This window comes from Clavelina lepadiformis, chromosome 2 (genome assembly GCF_947623445.1).
Source record: "Clavelina lepadiformis chromosome 2, kaClaLepa1.1, whole genome shotgun sequence".
Lineage (NCBI taxonomy): Eukaryota > Metazoa > Chordata > Ascidiacea > Aplousobranchia > Clavelinidae > Clavelina > Clavelina lepadiformis.
Window position 1 is genome coordinate 22,703,770 of NC_135241.1, and position 20,229 is coordinate 22,723,998.

A 20,229-nucleotide genomic window follows, 5' to 3' on the forward strand; every position below is an offset into this window, starting at 1 on the left:
ATTGTGATTATAACCAAAACTAATATACAGATTATGTGAGATTTCAATTCTAGTACTTGTGTGTCGTTTTAGCTAAGAGTAACACGAGCCACAATCACTTCCTGTACCATTGTTGTGACGTAATACTTTCGCCTTTTTCGTATGCGTTCAGCTTATCAAAAATAAGTTTGTTAGCGTATGGCATTACGAGTTAACTAGTCTGGGAATAATCAGCAATCAGCAATTTAATGCAGTTGAATATAGCTAAGCCAAAATGCTATTACATTGACTGTTAAATGAAGTACTGTTGATGTGCCAATGTTCTGTCAATTTGTAATCGTACAACGAAGAATCAATATAACCAGTTTATACAATCAACAATTTGTGCAAACTATTGAACAGTACAATTTAAGACAAGCTCAGTGTCAGGTCGGACAACTCTGCTTGTTGGCTTTACAAGACAATCAGCTTTTAGCTGAACAGACGAGTCTAGGATTGATTAAGCAAACAACGGCCTTGAGACTCATTATATCGAAGACAATAAACATTCAGACAATCAAAGATTGTATTGGAGTGACTGGTACAGTCAAGTTCAACAACAATAACCAATCATTCCATTACAGACATATTTGTTTTTAAAGAAAACAAACGTTTGTCAGGAGACCATACTCCATAGGAATAGTCAGTATGTTTTATGGCCACAGTAACACGATCCTGTATAAATTTTAAACTCTGTCTAAGTAACTTTTAGGATGAAGGTTTATATCGCAATAAAACTTTGTTTAATTTGTCTGTTTGGCGGTCGGTTGAGTCAGTGTCGAAAACTTGTATTATTATCAAGTCCAAACTGCAAATAGAAGCAACATCGTTTTTGTTTTTATGACGTAAGAAGAGACCATTGTCAATTGATGTACAGTGTACTCAGACTACTCACATATAAAAAAGCGACCTAGCATTTCATATCGGTATATAGCACCGGAAAATGACGCTTGTTTACCTCGCAGAAAATAAAGCACTTACCAGAATAACTTAAATGAAGCGATCATTTCACCGTATGTAGGTCACGCAGCCTGGGGTTAAGGGCCTGTAGGCCCATCTGAAGCCCTATCTAAAACAATGCAAAGTACAATTTTTCAATTTGAATTTGCTTCTAAACAAGTCCGGTCACCTCGCTGAGTTTTTGTATCCGCCGAGATGTAGGACAAAAGGACTTAATGCAGTATTTTGAGAAAATTCTCGTATCTGGAATTCTCGCACCAAATGCTTCAACTTTTTAACAACTTTTTTTCTTGTATTTTTCCAAAAAATCAGCCAAAAAGCCTTAACTTTGAACCAACACAAAACGTCAACTTTAGCCTGAACCTACACTCCGCACACGCCATAACAACAGCAAACTTTCACAGATTAAGGTCACGTGCATGCGCACTGGACCGGAATCATTTATAGTTTTTATATAGTGACGTCTTGCATGCGACCTTCGTCACAATCCCCGGGTTGCCGTTTTAAAACTGCTGAAAATGGTACTACAGGCCCTATAGCGAGAATAGCTCGTTGTAGCCGTCGGGCCGACAACTACGTACGTGCTATCTCGGTTGTAAGATTAAGGATCAGCATCAACTCGTTTTCAATTACTTCCCCGCTACCTGGCATTTTATTTAACTAACTTACCTCTAATTTTCTGACGCATCGTAATGATTATTTTTTGTCATTGCTTGTGGAACGAAAAATGAAATCGTAACCATTATAACGAGATGACTCGGCAAACAAACAATAAACGACGAAAAGAAGCTAAGTCCAATAGCTTAAAACGTGCATGGTTTAAAACGGAATTAATAACAATGAATAATAGCCTACTGGTTAGCACGACCGCTAATCCAAGCATAGCCTACATATGGTACAAACATATAGACGTAAAAATAAAGTAATGTCGGTAAGTATAAAAATACGCAATATTGATAGGTTATTTTTAATTGCATGGGCACTCAGGCGATGTAGTGATTAGAACCTTTGATAATGATGATGGGATGAAAATGCGAGTCCTTATGTCTTGTCGAAACGTAATTGGACTGCGGACACAAAACTAAAATGATCTTCAAGCAGCTTATTTCCAAACCCTGGATTGTTAAATGGAATACTTTGATCTTTCTTTGTTTTTCAGGATAGCCTACAGCCTGTGTAAGGTACCTGTACCAATTAAGGCCCACCTAACACTTTTTTGAAAATAACTCAAGAACCACAAATGAGAATAGACTGAAAAATCGTATTGTATTAGTAAGGGTATATGACTACAACATATTAAAACCACAATACCTGAAAACGCCCCAAAAAAATTTTATAAAGAAATTAAAAATTCCAAAAAATGGGCCTTATTAGGAGCATAGGCTCCTAATAAGGCCCACCAATTTTGTGAGTATTTTGATTCAAAACATAGCTGAAAAATCGTATTAAGCAAATAAAGCAAGACAGCAACCACCAATTTGTGTAAGACAACGACCAACAAACGTGGGTTGAAAAAAAAAAGTAACTGCAACAACTTGCCAAGTGATGACTGGAACCACTCTTGAAGTCTGGAAATCAATTAACCAAGCATCTTGAATGGGCCTTATTAGGCGCATGTGGCATCCACGAAAAAAATGTCACATTTTTATTATCAGAAAAATTTTAGCAAAAAAAGTGTATTATCCTTTTCAATACTAAGTTGGTTGTTACATGAAAACTTCAGCCGGCTGACAACAGTTCATTTAACCGGCCAAATTTTCACTTACTTTTTTTCTAAATTAACAAAACCACCATAACTGCAAATATCAAATTTTTCGTGCTCTAGCGAATCGGTTGATCACGTGGCAAGGATGAAATCTGGTAAACCATCATGAATTTATATTAGTTTTTATATAGGGTTAAAATTTTTCATTTATTTGCACGGGTTTGCGAAATATGAACAATGGGCCTTATTAGACACAGGTACCTTAGATGTTTGGCATCAGAGACAACTTAAACCTTTGAATCACCGTAATTCAAAAAAATAACAATAACTTAAGTCTACGTAAAAAGACTTTTGTATTTGTTCCCGAAATTGGGTGAATTAAACAAAAAGAATAATCGGTCCAAGAGAACCCATATAATTTAAAGGCATCCAACGAAAATTGATGTTTCCTTGTAAGTTACTGTATTTTTGATTTCTCTGCTGTTATGCTGTTTGGGTAAACGCACGCAGGCGAATTAGTGTACTAGTATGATTCTATCTACGTCCTCTCCACAACCAAATCACACTCAAACAATGGCAAAGTTTTTCTTTTTTCACACCACGATGGTTAGGCTGAAGTACAACAAAACGAAACAATTTTAAGAAAAAAGCTGCAACGCTTAGTGTAATATTGCATTTAAATGGCATAACAAATTGCACAAAAGATTCAAAATAATAAATCAAAATGGGCACATATACTGTACCCAACAACAAAAAGGATTGGAGTGAATGCAGTAGCTAGGGCTGCTAGGCTCACAATATAGGCGGGGATTATACAGTTGTCGATTTATCATCGCTCATCAGTTAGTAAATCTGGACAAACGTATCTGGCGCTTTGGTATAGGTTAAACAGCAGGATATTTGTTTACTATTGCAACATAAATTGTAAATACTATAAACAGGTAAAGAGCAAGTACTAGGTTATGACGACTACAACGTATTCAAGATGACGAAAAGTTTGCTCTGAAAGAAAACAAAAATCTTACACTTTGAGTAACAAATCGGAAAAAATGCAAAATTAACTTCTGCTTGAACTGAACACTCCGCCCCATTCACAAGATTGTCGTGGACAAAAGTAAACACGAAGCAGCGTCAGCTTTCATTTTAACTCTGCTTCGAAGCGACGACTTTTTTTAGGCTTAACCTTGACCTGAAGTAACCTCTAACGGACCTGAGCTCAGATGGCGTCGCTTTTGAATGAATTGTCCTTGAGATTTTGCGTCTTTCCTTGCAATGACGAAACACTGAAAGAAAAGATGAAGTCGAAGATGGATTCGATTTTTCAGAAAAACTTTAGCAGCAAAGCAATGTACCTTCCAATGTGTTGAAACAGCGACGGTTTGTGAGGAGGCATTTTTAGCTCTCTCCTTTTATTGCATTGTTGGGCGTTCTCGTCATAGCTGCAGACCGCTGACGCAACGTAGTCCAGCTGGAAAAATGAACGATAAAGGTTCAATAAGGTGCAGGCAATAACAAAACCCCCATCAACCAGTCCATGAATGGATCGTAAGGTATGAGCACACCAAAGGAAAACACATGCTGTCGTTTCTAAATTGCTTTTTCATCCCATCAAATGTTTGAAACTTAACAAATCGAAGCACAGCTTAAAAAAATAATTGCAGAAAGGTTATAGGTTAACATAGAAAAACTATATAGCTGACACCTTATAGGGTGCACGTTAAATTCCGAATAACCACATAACACTTGACGAATTTCGGTAGTTTTTTTTGGACACATTGGCTCGGCCTAGGCCTACTCAGCAAAAGTCGTTATGCTCGAAGCGTATACGGCGGAAAAACAAAAATGCTCAACAAAGAATCTTTTCATTCGTGTAAGCTGCCAACATACCTGCAGCCAGTCGAGCGGTTTTTTATTCCAGAACGTGTGGATGAACGAAGCATATGATGGAAGAGTTTCGGCGCGGAAAAGTTTTCCAATCGCTCCCAAATTACAAAAAGAAATATAAAAGTAATTTTCCATCGATCTTCGGTTAGCCTCCTGCATAGAAATCATATTATTCAACCCATGGCACACATTGAGCATAAGGTATAGTTAACTTTTCTTAAAATGACGAAGACTTAATTAGAAAGCAGAAGTGACCTTTAAAAACCAAATTGGGGGTCTTATTATCCTACCGTCACCCACAACGCAGCAACTATTACGTCACCTTCATTATCGCTCCGATGTACCCATGGCTGGCTATGACGTCATCTTCCATCATGAGGTAATATTTAGGTGAAAGGTTATAGATGTACATCATGAGGAAGATTTGATCCAGATTCTGTTTCGATCTCCACTTCACTCGGTCCAGCGCGTCGTTAAAACTGGACTGAAGCACTTTTTCCCATGGGGGGTAGTAACTTTTAGGTGGACTAATTAGCTGCAAGAGAAATTTGTGAGATTGGCGGGGGTAAAAACAATCGCTAAAATCAAACATATCAAAATGGCCGGCTATTACTCAACAAACTCACAAAAATAGGAACAATACAGTTTGACAGCGTAGTCTAAAAGCAAATATAGTTTCCTTTTGGGATGAGCGATAATCGTGATGTCACCGAAGTAGTACTAAATAATTCAACTCTAAACTTTCAGTTTTCATTCATAAACTTATGTATAGTTACTTAGCCTGTGGTTGTGTAATTTATTGTTGAAGAACTGGATGCTTTAAACGTATACCTTGCTTTGTGGGGCGTTTGACCCGGCCGTTAAAACGTTTTAAAATTAAATTTTAATGATACGGCTGTAAAGGGAATTAATTTCCTTTTTACTTTCTCAGCCGCTTCTGAATTATTAAAGCTCTTCGCTGTTCTCACGATTGATATCGATACAAGTATTGGGCTTGTTTGGGAATAAACACTGAAGTGAAACCTGTAATATCCCATCTTCAATGTGCTTCCGATAACTGCTTTGCAATGAGCGCGAAAGATCACGTAAAAACTCTTCGTCGGTCTCGCCGACGTAAACAAGGATTCTAGAATCAACAGAACGATCAACCTGATTCTTCAGAAGGGAATCGATTGTTTGCGAGAGATAGGATACTCCCTGCCTCTGCCAGACAAAAAATAGAACAAAGATTGAATTGAAAGCAAATTGAAATCGTTTGTATTGATTTTGAATGCAAACAAATTGCAAAAACACCGCAAATAGCGGTCGTATTGCGCAAATCGCTCGTAGGAGTGAGTAACACTTTTTTTAACTGAATGATTGTTTCCAATTTCAATCACGGTCGGTTATAATTAGAACTGATGTACAAATTGTGTGAAATGAAAACATCTTATGACATAACAATAACAATCACATTTGCATCATAAACATACCTTCACTGTGGGTATTCCTATTACGACGTCGGCGTTTTTCGGTATCCGACCCAACTCAAAGCCTGGGCTGGGTGCTTTTAGGTCCCCTGAGAGGGGAAATACCGGATCTAAGGGGTGAAAATAGACTTTTTCACCGGGTACAATTGGTTCATCTTTTACGTTTGTAACGAAGCTCTTTGATTCTAACGACTGCAAAAAAGCACAACAAAAAAAATTGTTAACCGTAAACGGATGAGACATATTTGTTTTTAAAGAAAACAAACGTTTGTCAGGAGACCATACTCCATAGGAATAGTCAGTATGTTTTATGGCCACAGTAACACGATCCTGTATAAATTTTAAACTCTGTCTAAGTAACTTTTAGGATGAAGGTTTATATCGCAATAAAACTTTGTTTAATTTGTCTGTTTGGCGGTCGGTTGAGTCAGTGTCGAAAACTTGTATTATTATCAAGTCCAAACTGCAAATAGAAGCAACATCGTTTTTGTTTTTATGACGTAAGAAGAGACCATTGTCAATTGATGTACAGTGTACTCACATATAAAAAAGCGACCTAGCATTTCATATCGGTATATAGCACCGGAAAATGACGCTTGTTTACCTCGCAGAAAATAAAGCACTTACCAGAATAACTTAAATGAAGCGATCATTTCACCGTATGTAGGTCACGCAGCCTGGGGTTAAGGGCCTGTAGGCCCATCTGAAGCCCTATCTAAAACAATGCAAAGTACAATTTTTCAATTTGAATTTGCTTCTAAACAAGCCCGGTCACCTCGCTGAGTTTTTGTATCCGCCGAGATGTAGGACAAAAGGACTTAATGCAGTATTTTGAGAAAATTCTCGTATCTGGAATTCTCGCACCAAATGCTTCAACTTTTTAACAACTTTTTTTCTTGTATTTTTCCAAAAAATCAGCCAAAAAGCCTTAACTTTGAACCAACACAAAACGTCAACTTTAGCCTGAACCTACACTCCGCACACGCCATAACAACAGCAAACTTTCACAGATTAAGGTCACGTGCATGCGCACTGGACCGGAATCATTTATAGTTTTTATATAGTGACGTCTTGCATGCGACCTTCGTCACAATCCCCGGGTTGCCGTTTTAAAACTGCTGAAAATGGTACTACAGGCCCTATAGCGAGAATAGCTCGTTGTAGCCGTCGGGCCGACAACTACGTACGTGCTATCTGGGTTGTAAGATTAAGGATCAGCATCAACTCGTTTTCAATTACTTCCCCGCTACCTGGCATTTTTTTTAACTAACTTACCTCAAATTCTCTGACGCATCGTAATGATTATTTTTGTCATTGCTTGTGGAACGAAAAATGAAATGGTAACCATTATAACGAGATGACTCGGCAAACTAACAATAAACGACGAAAAGAAGCTAAGTCCAATAGCTTAAAACCTGCATGGTTTAAAACGGAATTAATAACAATGAATAATACTGGTTAGCACGACCGCTAATCCAAGCATAGCCTACATATGGTACAAACATATAGACGTAAAAATAAAGTAATGTCGGTAAGTATAAAAATACGCAATATTGATAGGTTATTTTTAATTGCATGGGCACTCAGGCGATGTAGTGATTAGAACCTTTGATAATGATGATGGGATGAAAATGCGAGTCCTTATGTCTTGTCGAAACGTAATTGGACTGCGGACACAAAACTAAAATGATCTTCAAGCAGCTTATTTCCAAACCCTGGATTGTTAAATGGAATACTTTGATCTTTCTTTGTTTTTCAGGATAGCCTACAGCCTGTGTAAGGTACCTGTACCAATTAAGGCCCACCTAACACTTTTTTGAAAATAACTCAAGAACCACAAATGAGAATAGGCTGAAAAATCGTATTGTATTAGTAAGGGTATATGACTACAACATATTAAAACCACAATACCTGACAACTCCCCAAAAAATTTTTATAAAGAAATTAAAAATTCCAAAAAATGGGCCTTATTAGGAGCATAGGCTCCTAATAAGGCCCACCAATTTTGTGAGTATTTTGATTCAAAACATAGCTGAAAAATCGTATTAAGCAAATAAAGCAAGACAGCAACCACCAATTTGTGTAAGACAACGACCAACAAACGTGGGTTGAAAAAAAAAGTAACTGCAACAACTTTCCAACTCATGACTGGAACCACTCTTGAAGTCTGGAAATCAATTAACCAAGCATCTTGAATGGGCCTTATTAGGCGCATGTGGCATCCACGAAAAAAATGTCACATTTTTATTATCAGAAAAATTTTAGCAAAAAAAGTGTATTATCCTTTTCAATACTAAGTTGGTTGTTACATGAAAACTTCAGCCGGCTGACAACAGTTCATTTAACCGGCCAAATTCTCACTTACTTTTTTTCTAAATTAACAAAACCACCATAACTGCAAATATCAAATTTTTCTTGTGCTCTAGCGAATCGGTTGATCACGTGGCAAGGATGAAATCTGGTAAACCACCATGAATTTATATTAGTTTTTATATAGGGTTAAAATTTTTCATTTATTTGCACGGGTTTGCGAAATATGAGCAATGGGCCTTATTAGACACAGGTACCTTAGATGTTTGGCATCAGAGACAACTTAACCCTTTGAATCACCGTAATTCAAAAAAATAACAATAACTTAAGTCTACGTAAAAAGACTTTTGTATTTGTTCCCGAAATTGGGTGAATTAAACAAAAAGAATAATCGGTCCAAGAGAACCCATATAATTTAAAGGCATCCAACGAAAATTGATGTTTCCTTGTAAGTTACTGTATTTTTGATTTCTCTGCTGTTATGCTGTTTGGGTAAACGCACGCAGGCGAATTAGTGTACTAGTATGATTCTATCTACGTCCTCTCCACAACCAAATCACACTCAAACAATGGCAAAGTTTTTCTTTTTTCACACCACGATGGTTAGGCTGAAGTACAACAAAACGAAACAATTTTAAGAAAAAAGCTGCAACGCTTAGTGTAATATTGCATTTAAATGGCATAACAAATTGCACAAAAGATTCAAAATAATAAATCAAAATGGGCACATATACTGTACCCAACAACAAAAAGGATTGGAGTGAATGCAGTAGCTAGGGCTGCTAGGCTCACAATATAGGCGGGGATTATACAGTTGTCGATTTATCATCGCTCATCAGTTAGTAAATCTGGACAAACGTATCTGGCGCTTTGGTATAGGTTAAACAGCAGGTTATATGTTTACTATTGCAACATAAATTGTAAATACTATAAACAGGTAAAGAGTAAGTACTAGGTTATGACGACTACAACGTATTCAAGATGACGAAAAGTTTGCTCTGAAAGAAAACAAAAATCTTACACTTTGAGTAACAAATCGGAAAAAATGCAAAATTAACTGCTGCTTGAACTGAACACTCCGCCCCATTCACAAGATTGTCGTGGACAAAAGTAAACACGAAGCAGCGTCAGCTTTCATTTTAACTCTGCTTCGAAGCGACGACTTTTTTTAGGCTTAACCATGACCTGAAGTAACCTCTAACGGACCTGAGCTCAGATGGCGTCGCTTTTGAATGAATTGTCCTTGAGATTTTGCGTCTTTCCTTGCAATGACGAAACACTGAAAGAAAAGATGAAGTCGAAGATGGATTCGATTTTTCAGAAAAACTTTAGCAGCAAAGCAACGTACCTTCCAATGTGTTGAAACAGCGACGGTTTGTGAGGAGGCATTTTTAGCTCTCTCCTTTTATTGCACTGTTGGGCGTTCTCGTCATAGCTGCAGACCGCTGACGCAACGTAGTCCAGCTGGAAAAATGAACGATAAAGGTTCAATAAGGTGCAGGCAATAACAAAACCCCCATCAACCAGTCCATGAATGGATCGTAAGGTATGAGCACACCAAAGGAAAACACAGTTGCTGTCGTTTCTAAATTGCTTTTTCATCCCATCAAATGTTTTAAACTTAACAAATCGAAGCACAGCTTAAAAAATACAAGTGCAGAAAGGTTATAGGTTAACATAGAAAAACTATATAGCTGACACCTTATTGGGTGCACGTCAAATTCCTAATAACCACATAACACTTGACGAATTTCGGTAGTTTTTTTGGACACATTGGCTTGGCTTCGGCTCGACTCGACTCGACTCAGCAAAAGTCATTATGCTCGAAGCGTATACGACGGAAAAAGAAAAATGCTCAACAAAGAATCTTTTCATTCGTGTAAGCTGCCAACATACCTGCAGCCAGTCGAGCGGTTTTTTATTCCAGAACGTGTGGATGAACGAAGCATATGATGGAAGAGTTTCGGCGCGGAAAAGTTTTCCAATCGCTCCCAAATTACAAAAAGAAATATAAAAGTAATTTTCCATCGATCTTCGGTTAGCCTCCTGCATAGAAATCATATTATTCAACCCATGGCACACATTGAGCATAAGGTATAGTTAACTTTTCTTAAAATGACGAAGACTTGATTAGAAAGCAGAAGTGACCTTTAAAAACCAAATTGGGGGTCTTATTATCCTACCGTCACCCACAACGCAGCAACTATTACGTCACCTTCATTATCGCTCCGATGTACCCATGGCTGGCTATGACGTCATCTTCCATCATGAGGTAATATTTAGGTGAAAGGTTATAGATGTACATCATGAGGAAGATTTGATCCAGATTCTGTTTCGATCTCCACTTCACTCGCTCCAGCGCGTCGTTAAAACTGGACTGAAGCACTTTTTCCCAAGGGGGGTAGTAACTTTTAGGTGGACTAATTAGCTGCAACAGAAATTTGTGAGATTGGCGGGGGTAAAAACAATCGCTAAAAACAAACATATCAAAATGGCCGGCTATTACTCAACAAACTCACAAAAATAGGAACAATACAGTTTGACAGCGTAGTCTAAAAGCAAATATAGTTTCCTTTCGGGATAAGCGATAATTGTGATGTCACTGAAGTAGTACTAAATAATTCAACTCTAAACTTTCAGTTTTTATTCACAAACTTATGTATAGTTACTTAGCCTGTGGTTGTGTAATTTATTGTTGAAGAACTGGCTGCTTTAAACGTATACTTTGCTTTGTGGGGCGTTTGACCCAGCCGTTAAAACGTTTTAAAATTAAATTTTAATGATACGGCTGTAAAGGGAATTAATTTCCTTTTTACTTTCTCAGCCGCTTCTGAATTATTAAAGCTCTTCGCTGTTCTCACGATTGATATCGATACAAGTATTGGGCTTGTTTGGGAATAAACACTGAAGTGAAACCTGTAATATCCCATCTTCAATGTGCTTCCGATAACTGCTTTGCAATGAGCGCGAAAGATCGCGTAAAAACTCTTCGTCGGTCTCGCCGACGTAAACAAGGATTCTAGAATCAACAGAACGATCAACCTGATTCTTCAGAAGGGAATCGATTGTTTGCGAAAGATAGGATACTCCCTGCCGCTGCCAGATAGAAAATACAACAAAGATTGAATTGAAATTGAAATCGTTTGTATTGATTTTGAAAGCAAACAAATTGCAAAAACACGGCAAATCGTGGTCGTATTGCGCAAACCGCTCGTAGGAGTGAGTGACACTTATTTTAACTGAATGATTGTTTCCAATTTCAATCACGGTCGGTTATAATTAGAACTGATGTACAAATTGTGTGAAATGAAAACATCTTATGACATAACAATAACAATCACATTTGCATCATAAACATACCTTCACTGTGGGTATTCCTATTACGACGTCGGCGTTTTTCGGTATCCGACCCAACTCAAAGCCTGGGCTGGGTGCTTTTAGGTCCCCTGAGAGGGGAAATACCGGATCTAAGGGGTGAAAATAGACTTTTTCACCGGGTACAATTGGTTCATCTTTTACGTTTGTAACGAAGCTCTTTGATTCTAACGACTGCAAAAAAGCACAACAAAAAAAATTGTTAACCGTAAACGGATGAGACATATTTGTTTTTAAAGAAAACAAACGTTTGTCAGGAGACCATACTCCATAGGAATAGTCAGTATGTTTTATGGCCACAGTAACACGATCCTGTATAAATTTTAAACTCTGTCTAAGTAACTTTTAGGATGAAGGTTTATATCGCAATAAAACTTTGTTTAATTTGTCTGTTTGGCGGTCGGTTGAGTCAGTGTCGAAAACTTGTATTATTATCAAGTCCAAACTGCAAATAGAAGCAACATCGTTTTTGTTTTTATGACGTAAGAAGAGACCATTGTCAATTGATGTACAGTGTACTCACATATAAAAAAGCGACCTAGCATTTCATATCGGTATATAGCACCGGAAAATGACGCTTGTTTACCTCGCAGAAAATAAAGCACTTACCAGAATAACTTAAATGAAGCGATCATTTCACCGTATGTAGGTCACGCAGCCTGGGGTTAAAGATAGGCGGTTAGGAGAATGGTTAAGCAAAAAGTTGATTCTAGCTATCTATGACTTTATTGGAGTTAGATTTAGCTTAGAAGGTAGATGTAGGTTAGGTTTAGGTTACTGTGTTTTAACATTTAACTTAGGTTAACAAGAAACTGAGAAAAATAGCTTGGAACGCACGATTTTTTCAGGTAAAATACCACCAGCTTAACTTAAATTGTAGCACTGACCGTGATAATCGCAGCCGCTTCGGTTTCAACATCGACATCTTCTTGTGCTTGTATATCTTCTTGTACCGGTTCTGCTTTTCCAACTTCTTTCGAACCGCCGGTCGACAAGAAGTCAAAGTAATAGACAAATACAAACACATAGAACAATGCCGCGGCCAGCCATATGTTGCGCTTACGTAGTAACACGGCTGGCATCGTTTGCTACACCTAAGATGTTTACCGTCATATCGTAGCCTAGGCAGGCGCTGCAAGATTCCGTAGTGAAATCTCGATCGTTCACTGATTAATTAATTAGTTTAGGTTTTTGCGACTTCATTATCAATTCCAGCAACAATGCATATAAACAAAAGAAATAAATCGTTCCACACACATAGTCTCCAAAACCGACAAACAACAGTTACCGTCGCTACGACGCACATTGCTCCGCGAAGTGCTGAATTCACATCGCATAACGAAGAAAAGCGCCAAGAATTTTTGCATAGAAGTCATGGTGGCACCATTTTTCTTACTGTGGCGTCTGCAGTAGGTTAAACAACACTTCATATTACATTTTTTACTGTCTGTGGTGAAAATTGATAATTAATTTTCCGGGTGATAATTGAGATGCTGTAGTAAGAAAACTCCAGAGAATTCACAAAATCTGGCAAAACGATAATTTCTTACATTGACATCAGTTTTGGTGTGTCGATAGCTTGCTTCTAGCGGCCCACCAACGATAATCGCTGAAGGGCCTGTAGGCCCATCTGAAGCCCTATCTAAAACAATGCAAAGTACAATTTTTCAATTTGAATTTGCTTCTAAACAAGCCCGGTCACCTCGCTGAGTTTTTGTATCCGCCGAGATGTAGGACAAAAGGACTTAATGCAGTATTTTGAGAAAATTCTCGTATCTGGAATTCTCGCACCAAATGCTTCAACTTTTTAACAACTTTTTTTCTTGTATTTTTCCAAAAAATCAGCCAAAAAGCCTTAACTTTGAACCAACACAAAACGTCAACTTTAGCCTGAACCTACACTCCGCACACGCCATAACAACAGCAAACTTTCACAGATTAAGGTCACGTGCATGCGCACTGGACCGGAATCATTTATAGTTTTTATATAGTGACGTCTTGCATGCGACCTTCGTCACAATCCCCGGGTTGCCGTTTTAAAACTGCTGAAAATGGTACTACAGGCCCTATAGCGAGAATAGCTCGTTGTAGCCGTCGGGCCGACAACTACGTACGTGCTATCTGGGTTGTAAGATTAAGGATCAGCATCAACTCGTTTTCAATTACTTCCCCGCTACCTGGCATTTTTTTTAACTAACTTACCTCAAATTCTCTGACGCATCGTAATGATTATTTTTGTCATTGCTTGTGGAACGAAAAATGAAATGGTAACCATTATAACGAGATGACTCGGCAAACTAACAATAAACGACGAAAAGAAGCTAAGTCCAATAGCTTAAAACCTGCATGGTTTAAAACGGAATTAATAACAATGAATAATACTGGTTAGCACGACCGCTAATCCAAGCATAGCCTACATATGGTACAAACATATAGACGTAAAAATAAAGTAATGTCGGTAAGTATAAAAATACGCAATATTGATAGGTTATTTTTAATTGCATGGGCACTCAGGCGATGTAGTGATTAGAACCTTTGATAATGATGATGGGATGAAAATGCGAGTCCTTATGTCTTGTCGAAACGTAATTGGACTGCGGACACAAAACTAAAATGATCTTCAAGCAGCTTATTTCCAAACCCTGGATTGTTAAATGGAATACTTTGATCTTTCTTTGTTTTTCAGGATAGCCTACAGCCTGTGTAAGGTACCTGTACCAATTAAGGCCCACCTAACACTTTTTTGAAAATAACTCAAGAACCACAAATGAGAATAGGCTGAAAAATCGTATTCTATTAGTAAGGGTATATGACTACAACATATTAAAACCACAATACCTGAAAACGCCCCAAAAAAATTTTATAAAGAAATTAAAAATTCCAAAAAATGGGCCTTATTAGGAGCATAGGCTCCTAATAAGGCCCACCAATTTTGTGAGTATTTTGATTCAAAACATAGCTGAAAAATCGTATTAAGCAAATAAAGCAAGACAGCAACCACCAATTTGTGTAAGACAACGACCAACAAACGTGGGTTGAAAAAAAAAAGTAACTGCAACAACTTGCCAACTGATGACTGGAACCACTCTTGAAGTCTGGAAATCAATTAACCAAGCATCTTGAATGGGCCTTATTAGGCGCATGTGGCATCCACGAAAAAAATGTCACATTTTTATTATCAGAAAAATTTTAGCAAAAAAAGTGTATTATCCTTTTCAATACTAAGTTGGTTGTTACATGAAAACTTCAGCCGGCTGACAACAGTTCATTTAACCGGCCAAATTCTCACTTACTTTTTTTCTAAATTAACAAAACCACCATAACTGCAAATATCAAATTTTTCTTGTGCTCTAGCGAATCGGTTGATCACGTGGCAAGGATGAAATCTGGTAAACCATCATGAATTTATATTAGTTTTTATATAGGGTTAAAATTTTTCATTTATTTGCACGGGTTTGCGAAATATGAACAATGGGCCTTATTAGACACAGGTACCTTAGATGTTTGGCATCAGAGACAACTTAAACCTTTGAATCACCGTAATTCAAAAAAATAACAATAACTTAAGTCTACGTAAAAAGACTTTTGTATTTGTTCCCGAAATTGGGTGAATTAAACAAAAAGAATAATCGGTCCAAGAGAACCCATATAATTTAAAGGCATCCAACGAAAATTGATGTTTCCTTGTAAGTTACTGTATTTTTGATTTCTCTGCTGTTATGCTGTTTGGGTAAACGCACGCAGGCGAATTAGTGTACTAGTATGATTCTATCTACGTCCTCTCCACAACCAAATCACACTCAAACAATGGCAAAGTTTTTCTTTTTTCACACCACGATGGTTAGGCTGAAGTACAACAAAACGAAACAATTTTAAGAAAAAAGCTGCAACGCTTAGTGTAATATTGCATTTAAATGGCATAACAAATTGCACAAAAGATTCAAAATAATAAATCAAAATGGGCACATATACTGTACCCAACAACAAAAAGGATTGGAGTGAATGCAGTAGCTAGGGCTGCTAGGCTCACAATATAGGCGGGGATTATACAGTTGTCGATTTATCATCGCTCATCAGTTAGTAAATCTGGACAAACGTATCTGGCGCTTTGGTATAGGTTAAACAGCAGGTTATATGTTTACTATTGCAACATAAATTGTAAATACTATAAACAGGTAAAGAGTAAGTACTAGGTTATGACGACTACAACGTATTCAAGATGACGAAAAGTTTGCTCTGAAAGAAAACAAAAATCTTACACTTTGAGTAACAAATCGGAAAAAATGCAAAATTAACTGCTGCTTGAACTGAACACTCCGCCCCATTCACAAGATTGTCGTGGACAAAAGTAAACACGAAGCAGCGTCAGCTTTCATTTTAACTCTGCTTCGAAGCGACGACTTTTTTTAGGCTTAACCTTGACCTGAAGTAACCTCTAACGGACCTGAGCTCAGATGGCGTCGCTTTTGAATGAATTGTCCTTGAGATTTTGCGTCTTTCCTTGCAATGACGAAACACTGAAAGAAAAGATGAAGTCGAAGATGGATTCGATTTTTCAGAAAAACTTTAGCAGCAAAGCAATGTACCTTCCAATGTGTTGAAACAGCGACGGTTTGTGAGGAGGCATTTTTAGCTCTCTCCTTTTATTGCATTGTTGGGCGTTCTCGTCATAGCTGCAGACCGCTGACGCAACGTAGTCCAGCTGGAAAAATGAACGATAAAGGTTCAATAAGGTGCAGGCAATAACAAAACCCCCATCAACCAGTCCATGAATGGATCGTAAGGTATGAGCACACCAAAGGAAAACACATGCTGTCGTTTCTAAATTGCTTTTTCATCCCATCAAATGTTTGAAACTTAACAAATCGAAGCACAGCTTAAAAAAATAATTGCAGAAAGGTTATAGGTTAACATAGAAAAACTATATAGCTGACACCTTATAGGGTGTACGTTAAATTCCGAATAACCACATAACACTTGACGAATTTCGGTAGTTTTTTTTGGACACATTGGCTCGGCCTAGGCCTACTCAGCAAAAGTCGTTATGCTCGAAGCGTATACGGCGGAAAAACAAAAATGCTCAACAAAGAATCTTTTCATTCGTGTAAGCTGCCAACATACCTGCAGCCAGTCGAGCGGTTTTTTATTCCAGAACGTGTGGATGAACGAAGCATATGATGGAAGAGTTTCGGCGCGGAAAAGTTTTCCAATCGCTCCCAAATTACAAAAAGAAATATAAAAGTAATTTTCCATCGATCTTCGGTTAGCCTCCTGCATAGAAATCATATTATTCAACCCATGGCACACATTGAGCATAAGGTATAGTTAACTTTTCTTAAAATGACGAAGACTTAATTAGAAAGCAGAAGTGACCTTTAAAAACCAAATTGGGGGTCTTATTATCCTACCGTCACCCACAACGCAGCAACTATTACGTCACCTTCATTATCGCTCCGATGTACCCATGGCTGGCTATGACGTCATCTTCCATCATGAGGTAATATTTAGGTGAAAGGTTATAGATGTACATCATGAGGAAGATTTGATCCAGATTCTGTTTCGATCTCCACTTCACTCGCTCCAGCGCGTCGTTAAAACTGGACTGAAGCACTTTTTCCCATGAGGGGTAGTAACTTTTAGGTGGACTAATTAGCTGCAAGAGAAATTTGTGAGATTGGCGGGGGTAAAAACAATCGCTAAAAACAAACATATCAAAATGGCCAGCTATTACTCAACAAACTCACAAAAATAGGAATAATACAGTTTGACAGCGTAGTCTAAAAGCAAATATAGTTTCCTTTCGGGATGAGCGATAATCGTGATGTCACTGAAGTAGTACTAAATAATTCAACTCTAAACTTTCAGTTTTCATTCATAAACTTATGTATAGTTACTTAGCCTGTGGTTGTGTAATTTATTGTTGAAGAACTGGATGCTTTAAACGTATACTTTGCTTTGTGGGGCGTTTGACCCGGCCGTTAAAACGTTTTAAAATTAAATTGTAATGATACGGCTGTAAAGGGAATTAATTTCCTTTTTACTTTCTCAGCCGCTTCTGAATTATTAAAGCTCTTCGCTGTTCTCACGATTGATATCGATACAAGTATTGGGCTTGTTTGGGAATAAACACTGAAGTGAAACCTGTAATATCCCATCTTCAATGTGCTTCCGATAACTGCTTTGCAATGAGCGCGAAAGATCGCGTAAAAACTCTTCGTCGGTCTCGCCGACGTAAACAAGGATTCTAGAATCAACGGAACGATCAACCTGATTCTTCAGAAGGGAATCGATTGTTTGCGAAAGATAGGATACTCCCTGCCTCTGCCAGATAGAAAATACAACAAAGATTGAATTGAAATTGAAATCGTTTGTATTGATTTTGAATGCAAACAAATTGCAAAAACACGGCAAATCGTGGTCGTATTGCGCAAACCGCTCGTAGGAGTGAGTGACACTTATTTTAACTGAATGATTGTTTCCAATTTCAATCACGGTCGGTTATAATTAGAACTGATGTACAAATTGTGTGAAATGAAAACATCTTATGACATAACAATAACAATCACATTTGCATCATAAACATACCTTCACTGTGGGTATTCCTATTACGACGTCGGCGTTTTTCGGTATCTGACCCAACTCAAAGCCTGGGCTGGGTGCTTTTAAATCCCCTGAGAGGGGAAATACCGGATCTAAGGGGTGAAAATAGACTTTTTCACCGGGTACAATTGGTTCATCTTTTACGTTTGCAACGAAGCTCTTTGATTCTAACGACTGCAAAAAAGCACATCAAAAAAATTGTTAACCGTAAATGGATGAGACATATTTGTTTTTAAAGAAAACAAACGTTTGTCAGGAGACCATACTCCATAGGAATAGTCAGTATGTTTTATGGCCACAGTAACATGATCCTGTATAAATTTTAAACTCTGTCTAAGTAACTTTTAGGATGAAGGTTTATATCGCAATAAAACTTTAACAAGAAACTGAGAAAAATAGCTTGGAACGCACGATTTTTTCAGGTAAAATACCACCAGCTTAACTTAAATTGTAGCACTGACCGTGATAATCGCAGCCGCTTCGGTTTCAACATCGACATCTTCTTGTGCTTGTATATCTTCTTGTACCGGTTCTGCTTTTCGAACTTCTTTCGAACCGCCGGTCGACAAGAAGTCAAAGTAATAGACAAATACAAACACATAGAACAATGCCGCGGCCAGCCATATGTTGCGCTTACGTAGTAACACGGCTGGCATCGTTTGCTACACCTAAGATGTTTACCGTCATATCGTAGCCTAGGCAGGCGCTGCAAGATTCCGTAGTGAAATCTCGATCGTTCACTGATTAATTAATTAGTTTAGGTTTTTGCGACTTCATTATCAATTCCAGCAACAATGCATATAAACAAAAGAAATAAATCGTTCCACACACATAGTCTCCAAAACCGACAAACAACAGTTACCGTCGCTACGACGCACATTGCTCCGCGAAGTGCTGAATTCACATCGCATAACGAAGAAAAGCGCCAAGAATTTTTGCATAGAAGTCATGGTGGCACCATTTTTCTTACTGTGGCGTCTGCAGTAGGTTAAACAACACTTCATATTACATTTTTTACTGTCTGTGGTGAAAATTGATAATTAATTTTCCGGGTGATAATTGAGATGCTGTAGTAAGAAAACTCCAGAGAATTCACAAAATCTGGCAAAACGATAATTTCTTACATTGACATCAGTTTTGGTGTGTCGATAGCTTGCTTCTAGCGGCCCACCAACGATAATCGCTGAAGGGCCTGTAGGCCCATCTGAAGCCCTATCTAAAACAATGCAAAGTACAATTTTTCAATTTGAATTTGCTTCTAAACAAGCCCGGTCACCTCGCTGAGTTTTTGTATCCGCCGAGATGTAGGACAAAAGGACTTAATGCAGTATTTTGAGAAAATTCTCGTATCTGGAATTCTCGCACCAAATGCTTCAACTTTTTAACAACTTTTTTTCTTGTATTTTTCCAAAAAATCAGCCAAAAAGCCTTAACTTTGAACCAACACAAAACGTCAACTTTAGCCTGAACCTACACTCCGCACACGCCATAACAACAGCAAACTTTCACAGATTAAGGTCACGTGCATGCGCACTGGACCGGAATCATTTATAGTTTTTATATAGTGACGTCTTGCATGCGACCTTCGTCACAATCCCCGGGTTGCCGTTTTAAAACTGCTGAAAATGGTACTACAGGCCCTATAGCGAGAATAGCTCGTTGTAGCCGTCGGGCCGACAACTACGTACGTGCTATCTGGGTTGTAAGATTAAGGATCAGCATCAACTCGTTTTCAATTACTTCCCCGCTACCTGGCATTTTTTTTAACTAACTTACCTCAAATTCTCTGACGCATCGTAATGATTATTTTTGTCATTGCTTGTGGAACGAAAAATGAAATGGTAACCATTATAACGAGATGACTCGGCAAACTAACAATAAACGACGAAAAGAAGCTAAGTCCAATAG

At 37.9% G+C, this 20,229-nt stretch overlaps 3 protein-coding genes across 3 annotated transcripts; all 3 read right to left on the reverse strand.

The window, feature by feature from the left end:
* Nucleotides 1-3,899: 3,899 nt before the first annotated feature.
* Nucleotides 3,900-6,326, reverse strand: LOC143444955 (alpha-1,3-mannosyl-glycoprotein 4-beta-N-acetylglucosaminyltransferase A-like). Its single transcript, XM_076943746.1, has 7 exons — nucleotides 6,303-6,326; nucleotides 6,040-6,228; nucleotides 5,591-5,770; nucleotides 4,890-5,102; nucleotides 4,571-4,720; nucleotides 4,036-4,151; nucleotides 3,900-3,966 (listed from the first exon to the last, which is right to left on the reverse strand). The coding sequence occupies exons 1-7, from the start codon at nucleotides 6,324-6,326 to the stop codon at nucleotides 3,900-3,902; spliced, it is 939 nt and encodes a 312-aa protein (XP_076799861.1).
* A 3,188-nt stretch (nucleotides 6,327-9,514) lies between these two features.
* LOC143444956 (alpha-1,3-mannosyl-glycoprotein 4-beta-N-acetylglucosaminyltransferase A-like) lies at nucleotides 9,515-13,119 on the reverse strand. Its single transcript, XM_076943747.1, has 7 exons — nucleotides 12,609-13,119; nucleotides 11,707-11,895; nucleotides 11,263-11,442; nucleotides 10,562-10,774; nucleotides 10,243-10,392; nucleotides 9,695-9,810; nucleotides 9,515-9,625 (listed from the first exon to the last, which is right to left on the reverse strand). The coding sequence occupies exons 1-7, from the start codon at nucleotides 12,801-12,803 to the stop codon at nucleotides 9,559-9,561; spliced, it is 1,110 nt and encodes a 369-aa protein (XP_076799862.1). The 5' UTR covers nucleotides 12,804-13,119; the 3' UTR covers nucleotides 9,515-9,558.
* A 2,419-nt stretch (nucleotides 13,120-15,538) lies between these two features.
* On the reverse strand, nucleotides 15,539-19,284 carry LOC143446423 (alpha-1,3-mannosyl-glycoprotein 4-beta-N-acetylglucosaminyltransferase A-like). Its single transcript, XM_076946041.1, has 7 exons — nucleotides 18,783-19,284; nucleotides 18,307-18,495; nucleotides 17,863-18,042; nucleotides 17,162-17,374; nucleotides 16,843-16,992; nucleotides 16,308-16,423; nucleotides 15,539-16,238 (listed from the first exon to the last, which is right to left on the reverse strand). The coding sequence occupies exons 1-7, from the start codon at nucleotides 18,975-18,977 to the stop codon at nucleotides 16,172-16,174; spliced, it is 1,110 nt and encodes a 369-aa protein (XP_076802156.1). The 5' UTR covers nucleotides 18,978-19,284; the 3' UTR covers nucleotides 15,539-16,171.
* Between the last annotated feature and the right edge of the window lie 945 nt (nucleotides 19,285-20,229).